The following is a 14,809-nucleotide window of genomic DNA, read 5'->3' on the forward strand; positions in this document are numbered from 1 at the left end:
GGCGGGGCTAGGAGACCCTATAGACCTCTGTAAGGTATTTGCTTCATTGGATATGAAGTTTTAATAATATATTGGAATTGGGTTTTTCACTGCCTGAAAGTGAATTACAACTAAAATGAGACTTGTTCTTATATTTGAAAGTGACAAGAAATTTGGATTCTGGACCTTAAGAGACGGAAAAGAGGAAAATGTGAACGGGCATATTTCTTTGCAGGTCGCGCCCCCATACTCTCGGAGTGACAGCCCAGCCCCGCGAGGCCCCGCCTCTCCGCCGTGGTGCCGCCCCCATGCGGAGTGACAGCCCATAAGGCACGCCTCTTCCTTAGCGGTCTCCGCTTTCACTCCCGGCGACAGCCCGACTAGGCCAGTCTAGCGTTTCGCTGGAGCAGCCTGGTCTCTGCCGGGAGTGACTCACCGCTAGGCCCCGCCCCCGCCCGGTGCGACCCAGAGCTAAGTCCCGCCTCCCCCACCGCGGCCCCGCCCCCGCCTGCGTGCGCTCGCGTCTCGGCCCCGCCCTGCACGCCCAGCGCTAGGTGGTGCCCGCCCGGCAGGCCGCCGCTCGCCTACGGCTGCGAGAGTCGCGCGCCCGGCCTGGGGGACTAGCTGGCTCTCGGGCCCGCCCCCGAAGACGTGGAGTGCTGTGGCGGCCGGTGAGTGGGGGAGGGGATCTCGGACCCCCTCGCTCTCGGCGGCGCAGAGCCTGGGTCAGTGCAGGTGGTTGGGTCCGGGCTGTCGGGCGGCGGCGCGACGCTTCCAGGGACTCCTCCCGGCCGCCGCCCTTCCTTTCCGGGGTACCTCCCGGGGTTGGCAATCCCGGGAATGGGAAAGTAGGACCGGGAGGGAGGCCGAGGTTGGGTGTCGTTCGGGTGGGAGCGGCAGTCGCAGGTGGAAGCTGCAGAGGGCCGAGGATGGTCTGAGGGTGGAGGGTTGATAGAAGAAACGTGGTGAAGCTGAAATCTGGTGGCTGGTGGAGTCAGGATGCGAGGGCTTGGGGGGCTCCAGAGCAACGGGGAATGAGATGAGTGGGGGTGGAGGAGTCGACGAAGCCTAGTGAAGGGCATTTGAGGAAAGGACCAGCTCACGGGGGCCCATGATTCACGTTTCCCCAACTGTCTGGAGAGCCTGGAGCTTCGGGTTGTCTCGGAACGGGCGTGACCCGAGTGAGCTTGCGGGGTTGTGCTCTCACATCGGGGTGATCGGGTTTCCAGGCTTACGACTGGGACACCGTACAGCTTAAGTATTAGATGAAAGTCAGGGGCAATGCCTGGGACAGAAACGTGGCAGGAAGGGGTGCTTCTTCTATGGAATGCTTCTAAGTTCCCTGGAGCCTTGGCAGCGCCAGCGTTGGTGCGGCGCTGTCTTCTGTAAAACCCTATTCCGGCAGCCCAGACGGTGTATGGAGGTCCCACACAAAGTTCAGAGTTGAGGTTTTTATTCAGACTCAAAAGCAGTCGTATCACATTCCCTTAAATCCTGCGGAGTTTTAATTTTAAAAATATCTAATCCTGTGGGTTTTTTTTTTTAAATTAAATCTTTCTTATCTGGCTACTTTGAATTTTAAGTCCCACTGAGCTAGAGAACTAGATGTTTTCTAAGAGCCCATTCTGTGAGTATGATAAACAGTTTTAAATTAACTGTGGAAAGTAGAGCGTATCTATTCTGACCAGTTTTTGCTGAAAGAATTGTAGAATTGCAGATGAAGAATGAAATTGAAAAGATTTAAACTAATGGAAAGGGATAGAAAAGTCCTGGTAAATTGGAGACTGTGTGTGCTTAAAAAAACAAAAAACAAACTCAGTGAAACTTTTTTCATTGTTAAGAGAACTTGGAAGATAGAGAAAAGTATAAGAATGAAAATGAAAACTCCATGTAATTTCACCAACCCTAACATTTTTGTGCAATTCTTCTTAATTCTTTTTGTATTTTTTTGTGTATCTAAATGTACACATTACATAGTTGGGGTCATATTGTTGTATTACTTTGTATTTTGCTTTTTCTCCCTTTGTATTTTTAGCATTCTCCTGGATTATTAAAAATTCTCCCTAAACATCTTTTTAAATGGTGATATGTTCATCATGTGAATTCATTCTTTTATCACATATCATCATTTCAGCTGTGTGCCAGGTCCTGTGCTTGGGGAGGAGATTCATTGTTGCTCTAGGTTTTCAGACATTATTCCAGCTCGAATAAGCAAAATCTTGGCAGTGTCTGGGGTACCGAGTGTAGAAAGAGAGTATGAGTGCAGCATCTAATCAGGCCTGGACCTGGGCTGCTGTGGCGAGGCTGTCTTCATTGTGTCGTGTCTCATCTCTCCTACACCTTCCTGTGGAGTCCTGAGGCCACGAGGTTCCTAGGTATGTTCCTCAGGGAATGGGCCTCACCAGCTCCCCTACATTGTGGGTGTCACCGAGAAACTCTTCAGTGAGGGTGCATGTGTGCAGTGCTGATGTTTCATTCTCAGATCTGCCCTCATCTTAGGTGACTCTGAGAGACAGCTGCCCTAGGTCTCAAGGAGGACTGTCCCACAATTGCTCTCATAATTAACTGCCTCTAAGTTGTCTTACACCTTGGAGGGGACCTCCGGAGGGGTCCTGTCCCTTCTAACACTGGCCATTTAAATTTCAAGTTTTCTCCTAGGAAATCCCGCTCATCTTCCTGCTTGATCAGTGTGGCCCTTCATTTTTCTCTCACTGATGTGTTCCTATTCTGCCTTATGACTGAGAGTAATTTTGTCATTTTGGATTGTGTTTCTCCTTGAGTCTGAAATAAGGTGATTCCTAAAGACAGCCTTATGCGTTTACTTATTAGTCTTTGAATTTATGATAATTCCATTGATGTTTTTTCTTTACCCAAACTCAGGAAGAGAATAAAGGGTCCATTATTCTTTTTATGAACCGTGATAAAATATGTGAACCACCCCCCTCCATGGTTGGACTCCCAGTGAGTTTCTTTTCATATGTGCATTTCAACCACCAAGGTCAGGATTTAACTCTTACTATAGGCAGGTGATTCCAATAGCTAATGTAAGAGCCACAGGGATCCAGATCCTTTGTAGGTAGGTCTCCTTTAGCCCTGTGTGCAATTCAATACGTGATTAAGAAGAACAGAGTTTGAGATGGCTATCTACTGATCCTGTGCCCAGGGCATATGGGACCTAGCTGCTCTGTGCTTTACAGTTATTCCTGGCTGCTGGCCTGGCTGACAGTCTGGATAAAAGGGGGAAATTGGCTGTGGTAGCAGAAATCATTCTACCCTCTAGTGCCCGGGAAGTCTGTGTGTTGAATCATTGCTTGTTTTCAGATCAGCCCCAGCAGGAACCGTGAGGCCCTCTGCTGTGTCCAGGCTTAAAGTCCTCATGTCCCCCCAGGTGGTATTTTGGTCCCATGTACTAGTCTAGTGTGCATGGTAGTGGTGGAGCCAGCCTCTGTTAAGACCCTCCAGTGAAAGTGGATTGCAGAACTCAGGTTAGCCCATGCTGCCATGAGGCTTCTTATTTTCACCACCTTACACTTGGTATTCACGCCGTTGGGCCAGCCAACGTGAAGAGGTGGGATTGGAGCAGGCCTGGATTGCGCTGGTCGGTGAACTGCAAGAGCGATGTTGCATGCAGAACACAGAGAGGGGCAGGAATCCCCCAAGGAGAGGCCATCCCCAGAGGTGTTACTGTACAGTGATGGAAATTCCCTGAGCAGAGGACACAAGAAGGAGGGCACAGGGTTTCAGGAACGGGAACACGGGCAGCGTAAGAGAGGTTCCTGCCACTTAGGTCACCCAGCCTGTAAGTACACTGTGGCCCAGTGGATGGCACGAGTGTGAAGCAGCTGAAAACAAGCAGTGTTGACACTTCCAAGAGCGTCTTATATATTGGAGCCTTGAAGGGGTTGAGGCTTTACCAGGCTCCACTGAACTGCTCAGAGCAGAACCCAAGCAACACTGACACTTGTGTTAGTCTCTGAGACTCTTAACAAGTGAAAGCACACAGCTACACAGCTGTGGCGAGGCCAGCGTTACTTTTGATGGTGAGACTATAAATTGGCTAAGTTCAAAAAAACGGGGAAAAAAGGTCTTTTGCGTACGGTATGGTGTCATTCAAAGAGCATTGGATTTCAGTCTTATCTCTGTCACACTGGTTGTGTGACTTTGGGTTTTATGAACATGAAATAGTGTGGTCTTGGGACTAATTGACCCCTAAGCCTCCTTCTGCTCTAAAAATTCTCTCCTAGTCCAACTTCTGCGCTGCTTTTGCCAGTCTCCTGGATAGGACGTGCCTAGGTACCGAGTCCTTTCATTCTATATGCCGTTAACTTTTACCCAAAACTAAGCAAAACAATCTTTGAAGCTAGGCGACTTCTTGCGTACAAAGTTAGTATGTTTTTAATCTGAGGAATAAAGCAAAATGTTATCTTGTATTAGGTAAGTTAAAAAGTATCATTTGGTCTATACTACAGTGTATATTTTACACTTACTGTTGAAAATGTGAGGCTTCTATTTTACGAACATAGAAGCCATTTTTTTCTAATCATAAGAAATACCTGCTCACTAAAATTCAAATCAAAAAGAAAAATGTAAAGAAGAAAATAAAACTCATCGTAAATCCTACTACCTAGAAATGGCAATGGAGAAATATATCTGACTAATTACTGATGGAGTTTTTATTAAACACACATACCTACACCGTGACTAACACGAGTGTGTGTAATACACTCTTATATCACATGTGATGAATACATATGTATACACAAATGTGGTTAAGGATGTGAGCTCTGGCATCAGGCTGCCTGGTTTTGAAGCCCAGCTTCCCTGCTTGCGACTGCATGATGTGGACAAGCTACTTTACTTCTTTCACTTCAGTTTTCTCATCTGTAAGATGGAAACATTAAAGTTCCTTCTTCATGGGGTTGCTCTGAGAAATCAATGAGTTAATTCACATAAAAATGTGTAGCCCGTGCTTTGATGCAGTAAATCCTCAGCAAATGTTAGCTAGTGTTGTCATTTTGATATTACTATGGATGATATATATTCATAAATGGGGTCATACTTTACATTTTTACCTTATAATGTGTTATGAAACATTCTGCATGTTAATGTAGTTGGATCTGTATCCTAGTATTAATGGTTCTTTTGTATAGTTATACTTTATTTAGCCAGTATCTTATTGTTTGACTTTATAGGAAAGAAAGGAAAGACAAAAAAAGAAAGCTGTAATGAACATTCATGTACATTTTTGATTTTATTATATGCTTGGTATAAATTCCTAGAACTAGCATTGTTCTGTTGAATGGTATGAGTATTTTTTTTTTAAACTTTGTTCTCATAGAATTTTTCTTTTTAAATTATTTATTTATTTTTGGCTGCGTTGGGTCTTCGTTTCTGTGCGAGGGCTTTCTCCAGTTGCGGCGAGCAGGGGCCACTCTTCATCGCGGTGCGCGGGCCTCTCACTGTCGCGGCCTCTCCCGTTGCGGAGCACGGGCTCCAGACACGCAGGCTCAGTAGCTGTGGCTCACGGGCTTAGTTGCTCTGCGGCATGTGGGATCTTCCCAGACCAGGGCTCGAACCCGTGTCCCCTGCATTGGCAGGCAGACTCTCAAGCACTGCGCCACCAGGGAAGCCCCTGGTATGAGTAATTAATATTGTTTTTCAGATTGCTACTCTGCTTTCTGGGAAGGTGGTATCAAATCACAACATCTGGCAGCAATGTGTGAAAATGCCCAGTTTTCTACTCCCGTGCCAGACCTGGGTTCTGTCCATCTTTCAACAAATCTGAAAAGGGAAAAATAACTCATTGTTACTTTGCGTTTCTTTCTTAGTAACTTTGAACATCTTTTCAAGTGTGTATTTCTTCTTTGTGACTTGTGATTTTAGTTTTTTGTATTTTTTGTTATTGATTTGTAAGAACTCTTCGTATATCAGAGATTGCGACATTTTTGTCTGTAATATATTGGAAGTCTTGTTAAGGTCATGCTTTGAGTAATGAAAGGCATACAGTATCTCAAATAAGAATAACTCAATGAACAAGTATTTACTGTGAGTTTCTAGATAATGCTCATATACATGTTGAGAACTGAAACCTGCCTTATTTTCTCAGAAAGATTGTTTTATGACCTGGTAATTGTGAATAATTCTCACTCACATTAGGCAACGCATAAAGGCTAAAAAATTTTGATCTTAGATGCCTGTGCACATATGCCCTGTTGAGCCCTGTATTGCCCCCTTAACCTCACCATTCCTTCCATCTTTGCTATTTGCTAACTCACAGCCATTCTTCCCATGTCCCAGGTTAGAAACCTTGGAATCATCTGGGTGTCTTTTCCAAATTGCAGGCTGTCCCATTCTCAGCCGCCTTTCTCAGGCTGCCCCAAGCCCTCAGGTTACTGCAGTTATACTGTTATACTTAGCCCTGTGTTAGAATGATTTGATGCACACCTGCTTCTCAAAAGTAAGATGTAGACCTTATTTACTTTTGTATCTTCAGACTCCATCACGGCCTGGCTCATAATAAGCTCATGATTAATGTTTGTTGTATTTGATATTTCCATGTAAAAGATGATGATGGTAAGCCTTTGTAGTCTACTGGTAGATTAACATTTTCCCCCAACTTTTTTTTTTTAATTAGTTAATTTAATTTATTTATTTTTGGCTGCATTGGGTCTTTGCTGCTGCATGCGGGCTTTCTCTAGTTGTGGCAAGCGGGGGCTACTCTTCATTGCGTGGCGCAGGCTTCTCATTGCGGTGGCTTCTCTTGTTGCAGAGCACGGGCTTTAGGTGTGCGGGCTTCAGTAGTTGTAGTGTGCAGGCTCAGTAGTTGTGGCTCGTGGGCTCCAGAGTGCAGGCTCAGTAGTTGTGGCACACGGGCTCAGTAGTTGTGGCTCACGGGCTCTAGAGCACAGGCTCAGTAGTTGTGACGCACAGGCTTAGTTGCTCCGCGGCATATGGGATCTTCCCAGACCAGGGCTTGAACCCGTGTCCGCTACATTGGCAGGCGAATCCTTAACCACTGCACCACCAGGGAAGCCTCCCCCCAACTTTTTGTTATGAAAAATTTCAGAAGTTCAGGGGAGTTGAAAGAATACCATGAAGAACGCCCGCTAAACTTACCTGTTGAGATTTCTATCACTCTGACACATAGCCAATCCTCTGCTCAGAAACCCCCAGTGACTCCTTACTGGCTGTCAGGTAAGATGTAAACGGCAGCATACTTTCTCAAATGGTCGTAGCTTACAAACATGTTACCACTCTGCTCTGGTCGGGCCTTTACTCTCACTTCATTGATAACTTTTGCATATGAAGTGTTCTGAGTTCCCATAGCTTTAATGGCTATCTGTTACCATTCTTTCATTCTTTATAATTCCTGATTATATCATTAGCTATTTGGAGGTGAGAACTCGGTCCTATTTTTTTTTTTTTTAACATCTTTATTGGAGTATAATTGCTTTACAATGGTGTGTTAGTTTCTGCTTTATAACAAAGAGAATCAGCTATATGTATACATGTATCCCCATATCTCCTCCCTCTTGCATCTCCCTCCCACCCTCCCTATCCCACCCCTCTAGGTGGTCACAAAGCACCGAGCTGATCTCCCTGTGCCATGCGGCTGCTTCCCACTAGCTATCTATTTTACATTTGGTAGTGTATATGTGTCCATGCCACTCTCTCACTTCGTCCCAGCTTACCCTTCCCCCTCCCTGTGTCCTCAAGTCCATTCTCTAAGTCTGCGTCTTTATTCCTGCCCTACTCCTAGGTTCATCAGAACCTTTTTTTTTTTAGATTCCATGTATATGTGTTAGCATACGGTATTTGCTTTTCTCTTTCTGACTTACTTCACTCTATATGACAGACTCTAGGTCCATCCACCTCACTACAAATAACTCAATTTCGTTTCTTTTTATGGCTGAGTAATTTTACATTGTATATATGGGCCACATCTTCTTTATCCATTCATCTGTCGATGGACACTTAGGTTGCTTCCATGTCCTGACTGTTGTACATAGTGCTGCAATGAACATTGTGGTACATGACTCTTTTTGAATTATGGTTTTCTCAGGGTATATGCCTGGTAGTGGGATTGCTGGGTCATATGGTAGTTCTATTTTTAGTTTTTTAAGGAACCTCCATACTGTTCTCCATAGTGGCTGTATCAATTTACATTCCCACCAAGAGTGCAAGAGGGTCCCCTTTTCTCCACACCCTCTCCAGCATTTATTGTTCGTAGATTTTTTGATGATGGCCATTTTGACCAGTGTGAGGTGATACCTCATTGTAGTTGGTCCTATTTTGACCTGGCTTCCCTCATAGATCCTAGCCTGGGGAGTTTGCTTTGGCTGATACCTTGAAATAGCATTCCTGATGTATTTGTAGTATTATTTGAATCCAGCATTGATTTATAACACCAGCATTGCCCCAAACAAAACTTATACTCTGTTAGAGAAAAACAAAGCTTATCAGTCCAGGCCAAACAAGCTGGATCTGTTTGATCAGCTTGCTGAAAGATTGTGATTTCCCCCAAAGAAAGGAAAGATGTTCAGTGTTGTTGGTCATTCCTTTTGTGATTGTTTCCAAGAATTGATTTGCACTTCTACTTTGGAGTCATTAAAACTTACATTAAGTACAAAGTTAGAATAAATGAGTCTAAAGTCTGAAAATTGCCCCTGTTGAGAATCATGGAGTTAGAGAGGTCCACATGAGAAACATTTTCGAGGGAGGCCATCAGGCCTTAGTGACCGATACCATTTGGGGTTTCCAGGTTGACTCCATTATCTTCCCAGCTTGGTGACAGAGATAAAGATGACATCCCTGAGAAAGTTAGGGACCCTGGGAAGGGAAGCTGATGCTGGGGACATCAACTCCATACAGAAGCATGAAATTGGGCTGTGTCAATTCCCTGCCCATAATGAATTGGTGATTCCCATTGTTTGTTGGACAAGGCCCAGTTAATTTGTAATAATCAGGGGCCTTCATTAGCTACCAGCTCCCATCCTCCCTTCCCCTAACACATAGTTAATGCTCCAGCTGTACGTACTCACTTGTATTTCTCTGAGTCTCTTGGCTATTTTTCATCATTGTTTTGTAGGGAAACACTATTTCCTCTGCCTAGAATGCCATCCGTTGTCGATCTAGCAAACTCCTATTCATTCTTCCAAATCCTGTTCAGGTCACACCCTTTGTAAATACTTTCTTAGTCCTCTTGTGTGAGCACATATTACACTGTTATCCTTCACTTACCTGAATGTACCCCCTGCCGCATTCTGAGCTGCTTACGGATACTAGTGGTGTTTCCCTCGTTTTTGTGTAGGGCGTGGCTTGCACAGGTGCTGTGAACCATTGAGTGAGCCTGTCATGTAACCCATCTGGCTCGTGAGAAATTTTCTTCTGTCCAGGAAGCCAGAATTAGGTTTAATTAAGAGAAAATACAAATACAGTCTATATTTATTTTTCCCATTATAACCCATGTTTGCTTTTTATTTTCAGCAAGTTTGTCAAAGATGAAGGTGACCTTGTCAGCTCTGGATACTCATGAGAGCTCTTTCACGCCTCTGGTTGTCATAGAACTTGCTCAGGATGTCAAGGAAGAAACCAAAGAATGGCTGAAAAACAGAATTATCGGTAGAAAGAAAGATGGAGGTGAGTAAAATAAATATCAGTCAGATTTAGTCATGCCAGTGAGTAAAACTGTATTTTCAAATGTGTTTCACAGTCTTTAATTGATATATTTTTAAAATTCATGTTCATTTCTTTACTCTTTATTATTTATCTAGGACTTGAAAGGAGGTCTTAAATCAACATTAGATTGTAAGTCTCTCTTAGACTGTAAGCAACGTGAGTGATTTTGTTCTCAGCTATAAACTCTGTGCCTATGTACAGTGCCTGGTGCATAGTAGGTGCTTAATAAATATTTGTCAAATGAATGAATATCTTTGAGTATTCTTTCTGTGTTCGTTATGGTGCTAAGGGAGAGAGAAACACACTTCTGCCTGCAAGGATGTTACTGTCAGGGTAAAGAGACTGAACGCTAGTTCCAGGAAATTGAAGGAACAGGAAAAAAAGCTAAGGAAAAAGCTGTTACAAAATACTGCATGATACTTAAAAAAAATCGTTATGTATATTGCTGTGGAAGTAAAGGGGGTCTTCCCTGGTGGTCCAGTGGGTGAGAATCCTTCTTCCAATGCAGGGGATGCGGGTTCGATCTCTGGTCGGGGAACTAAGATCCCATGTGCTGCAGGGCAGCTAACCCTGCGTGCCGCAACTACTGAGCCCACATGCCACAACAAGTGAGCCCGCATGCTGCAACTAGAGAGCCCACATACTCTGGAGCCCATGCGCCACAACTACAGAGCCCACGTGCTCTGGAGCCCGTGCGCTACAACTTGAGAGCCCATGTGCTCTGGAGTCTGTGTGCCACAACTAGAGAGCCTGTGTGCTGCAACTACCGAGCCTGCATGCCACAACTAGAGAGAAGCCCACACGCTGCAACAAAAGATCCCACGTGCTGCAACTAAGACCCAATGTGGCCAAAAATAAATAAATATATTTTTTTAAAAAAGAGAGAAGATGATAATTACCAATAGGAAGAATGAGGTATGTAACATTACTACAGTTTCTACAGATATTAAAAGGAAAATAAGGATGTATAATGAAAAAAAAAAGAAAGTAAAGGGAAGGAAGAGGTGACACTTGGTGATGCTTTTTGGGGTGGTAAGGGATGACTTTATAGAAGAAGCCGAAGGTTAGCCCTCTCCTGTAGGGCACAAAAAGGGGGCTAGATCTGGGTAAGAGGGTGGAGGGAGTTTTACATGAGCAGACACTTCATAAAACTACAAAAAACAACCCCTAAAACTTCACTAAGTCTCGAAACACTGGACAAAATGTAAATAAGACTCTTTAAAAAGACGATTTTGACTGTAAATGGAAATGCCTTCTTAAAAATAAAACTTTGAGTCAAAGTGGAATTTTTAATTTTTTTCAAACAATTGAACCGAAAAAAAAACCCTTTAAAAACAAGAATACTTGCTTGCTGAAATCTGAGGTGTTTCACTGGACTGGAGTCTTTTCTTTAAAATCCCTGTGGTGGGACTTCCCTGGTGGCACAGTGGTTAAGAATCCACCTGCCAGTGCAGGAGACACAGGTTCAAGCCCTGGTCCAGGAAGATACCACATGCCTTGGAGCAACTAAGCCTGTGTGCCACAACTACTAAGCCTGCACTCTAGAGCCCTCAAGCCACAGCTACTGAGCCTGCGCACCTAGAGCCCGTGCTCCGCAACAAGAGAAGCCACCACAATGAGAAGCCCATGCACCACAGCGAAGAGTAGCCCCAACTCGCTGCAACTAGAGAACGCCCGCATGCAGCAACGAAGACCCAATGCAGCCAAAAATAAATAAATAAATAAATAAATTCAAAAAATAAATAAAAAATAAAATCCCTGTGGCTAAGAACATCTGTAGTGTCTTAGAGTGAGAGACGCCAGTGTATTCCCAGTCGTCTTCTCTGCTCTTTGTGTGGCTTTAGCAAGGACACATGAGGATGGGGAGGGGATGGGCATCCTCCTACAATGCTGGGGCAGTCATAAAAGAACATTCCAAAAAAGTATTCTGGATCTTTCCAGGTAAAGGTATTGTACTTAACACTCAATATTTACTTTTATTCTCTTACAAACTCCTATTAAAATGACAATAAAAGGATCTTTTAAAAAAAGACGTAAGTCCACATTGACAAGAAAGGAGAAGATATAACAGCAGCACCATTCTGGAAGCGAGAAAACAGGTGATGAGTAGTGAGTAACTTCTCAGAGTTGAGAAATCCAGAGCTCAAGCTGGCAGGGGAGAAAACTGAGATACAATTTGGTTTACACTGCAAAATATTCCTAAAGACTCAGGAACTAGTGACATTAGGGGCCTATAGAGATAGAAATAAAAATGGTACCAAGAAAAAAAAAAAAGAATTGGCTGAGATCTATTTAAGCAATAGTCTGATCCCTAGGTCCCTTCTGTATTCTACCACCCCAGCAGAAGTCTCTATTATTCTCTGGAGAGGGTCAGATGCATGGATTTTGGCATGGGGGCTTTATGTACAGTTGGTAACAGATTCTGTACTGAAAATGAGATAATTAATTGAATATTGTTACCCCTGTCCTCCATCCCACCAGTCTCATACCTAATTTAGTTTCCACAATGTAATCATCTCGGAAGGAGATTTGAATAATCTTTCCTTGAGGAATCTGAGCAACTCAAGACAAAATAAAGGTGCAGAAATCAAGAGTTGCCCATGGAAAGTAACCTGGCCAGACTACCTTGCATTAAAGGCCATCTTTGATGAGTTCCATCTAAACCTTCAGAACTTCTGTTCCACTTCTTAGAACTGCTTTCTTAAACATGAGCTTATAACAAAAGATCACCAAACATCTGAGGAAAATCCCTAACGTGAAAGAGAAAGCTAAAAAAGATAAAAGAAAACCATGCAGGAGAAAACGAAAAGACAATTAAAAACTGAATTCTCAGTGTTACAAGAAGACAAACCACCTACACATCAAGAGTAGGATATTATAAAATAATAATTTAGAAAAACTCATAAAATGAAAGTATGAGAACAAAATTTAAAAACTCAGTAAAAGGGTTAGAAGACAATTTTGACAGAACCTCCCAGAAAGTAGAGCAAAAAGGTAAAGAGTTGGAAAATCTAAGAGAAAAAAATAGGGAAATTAGAGGACTAGTCCAGGAGGTACACCTCTGAATAAAAGGGGTTCTAAAAAGGGAAGAGAGAAAAAGGAGAGGAAGAAATCATCAAAGAGAAACTCAGGGCTGATGTGTGCTTTTTCAGATTGAAAGGGCCCATGCAATGCCCAGCACTGTGGCTGAAAATGGCATATCACTGGAAGGTTTCAGAAGCCTGGGGACAGGGAAGATACTACAAACTTCCAGAAAAAAGAAAATAGGTCAGAAACACTGGAAGCTAGAAGGCAGTGGTATAATATCTTCATTTCTGAAGGAAAATGATTTCAGTCCAGAATTCTAAACCCACCCAGCTGTCAACAAGGTGTGAGGGCAGAGTGAAGAGAGATTTCTCTAAGAAGATAATGTTAACAGGCTATCTGTCTTGGCAGTGTATTGAGGGAAGACTTAAATAATTGGCAGAGCTTGGGGGATTGAATTAGCAATAAGTATGTAATAAACCAAGCACATGATAAGACAAGATACCAATTTTGGGGAAAACGGTAAGTTGTAGGGAAGGAAAATCATAGCATGTTGTAAGGCTCGACTATAAAGTATGTAGTCATAATAATGAAAATACTGTTGATGGGATGAAAAGGATGATATGACGATATTGTGAGAATGTGGTGATGGAAAGGGTGGGTGGAAATGTTGAAGGTGGGTTGGAAAGAGAGCTAAATCCTCATTTGCCAAGGTTTAAACAAAAATAAATAGCTCTATAAGCATGTTGTTTGGTGCCATGAAAAGAAATCACAAAGGAATCACCTGAACAAGTTGAAAGTCATTGCCTTGGTGGGGGGGGGGCGGTGGGGGGGATGGGGACTACTCTTTTTCAGAACAAGATATTGACACATGTTTCTCTGTGAGGGTTATATACCCTTTTATACTCCCCTAGTGATGTCTCAGAGTGCCTTTCCCCACTCACTCCGTGTCAGTTTGCGTCGTCCAAGCAAGAGATGCCAAACAGGATTATTTTATTTTATTAAAAAATTTTTTAAAATTTTTATTTATTTATTTTTGGCTGTGTTGGGTCTTCATTGCTGCATGTGGGCTTTCTCTAGTTGCGGCGAGTGGGGGCTACTCTTCATTGTGGTGCGCGGGCTTCTCATTGCTGTGGCTTCTCTTGTTGTGGAGCACGGGCTCCAGGCACACGGGCTTCAGTAGTTGTGGCTTGCGGGCTCTAGAGCTCAGGCTCAGTAGTTGTGGTACACGGGCTTAGTTGCTCCGCGGCACGAGGGATCTTCCTGGACCAGGGATCAAACCCATGTTCCCTGCATTGGCAGGCAGATTCTTATCCACTGTGCCACCAGGGAAGCCCACCAAATGGGATTTAATGCACAGGAGGTTTGTTGAGGGGAACATCTGTAGAAAGATAAAGGGAGAAGGAGCAGGCTTAGACATTGAGAGCCTTCAGACTTTGGTGTAGGTCTAACACTTCAGAAAGGAGAGAGGGAAGAAGGAGGCTTGGATAGGAAGAGCCTCACACTACAGCACGGTTCTGAGAACGTATGAGCCAGGCCCAACATTGCCCTTTAAAGGAAACGCATGTTGAGCAGGAATGGCCTCATTCCAGTGTCCCCTGCGTGTTCAGCCTGTGGCTGGGAGCAGCTGGGGGAGCATGGTCTAGGTGTGAGGGTGCTGTGCCCAAAGGGAGGCAGCAGGAGGCTGCAGTCAACTCTGCTCCTCACAGCAGATTCTTCTGATGGGAGATCTGGGTGGAGCAGGGCACTTCCATGGCTACCATACCCACCAACCTAGTTTTTAACCCTACTTTTGATTTTTGCAGTGTGAGAAGTGAAAAGTAGCGTATTGGTGTTGGGGTTTTTTTTTTTTTTTTTTTTTAATTAAACAGAGCACCCAAATGGATTTATTCAGCTGACTTTTGTTTTATAGCAACATTTTCTGAAGAGGTGACTCATGGACAATGACTCTTGAAGAAATTCTGTTACGGGAACAAAGGACAGATTTCTTAGGTCAAAAAAACCGCACGTAATGCCCTATTCTTGGGGACTTAAAATGCAAATAAACATAAAATACGTTTTGAGTAATTTCACAATAAAGACATCTGTTCAACTTTGTTTAACCCAATTTTTCGATGGTATTTAATCA

General features: G+C 43.7%; 1 protein-coding gene across 3 annotated transcripts in view; it reads left to right on the plus strand.

The window, feature by feature from the left end:
- Positions 1–492: 492 nt before the first annotated feature.
- ANO10 (anoctamin 10) overlaps positions 493–14,809 on the plus strand; it is a 241,968-nt gene continuing 227,651 nt past the window's right edge. Inside the window, exons 1-2 of one of the 3 annotated variants that reach the window (XM_082412869.1) lie at positions 493–650; positions 9,466–9,618. In XM_082412869.1, the coding sequence (XP_082268995.1) occupies positions 9,480–9,618 (139 nt within the window). In that variant the 5' untranslated portion in view covers positions 493–650; positions 9,466–9,479. Of the gene's footprint in view, positions 705–5,806; positions 5,829–9,465; positions 9,619–14,809 lie in introns of those variants that run through there. The other 2 variants (XM_082412870.1, XM_082412871.1) reach the window with 2 other exon arrangements.

This window comes from Balaenoptera physalus (genome assembly GCF_965194825.1).
Source record: "Balaenoptera physalus genome assembly, chromosome: 11".
NCBI lineage: Eukaryota > Metazoa > Chordata > Mammalia > Artiodactyla > Balaenopteridae > Balaenoptera > Balaenoptera physalus.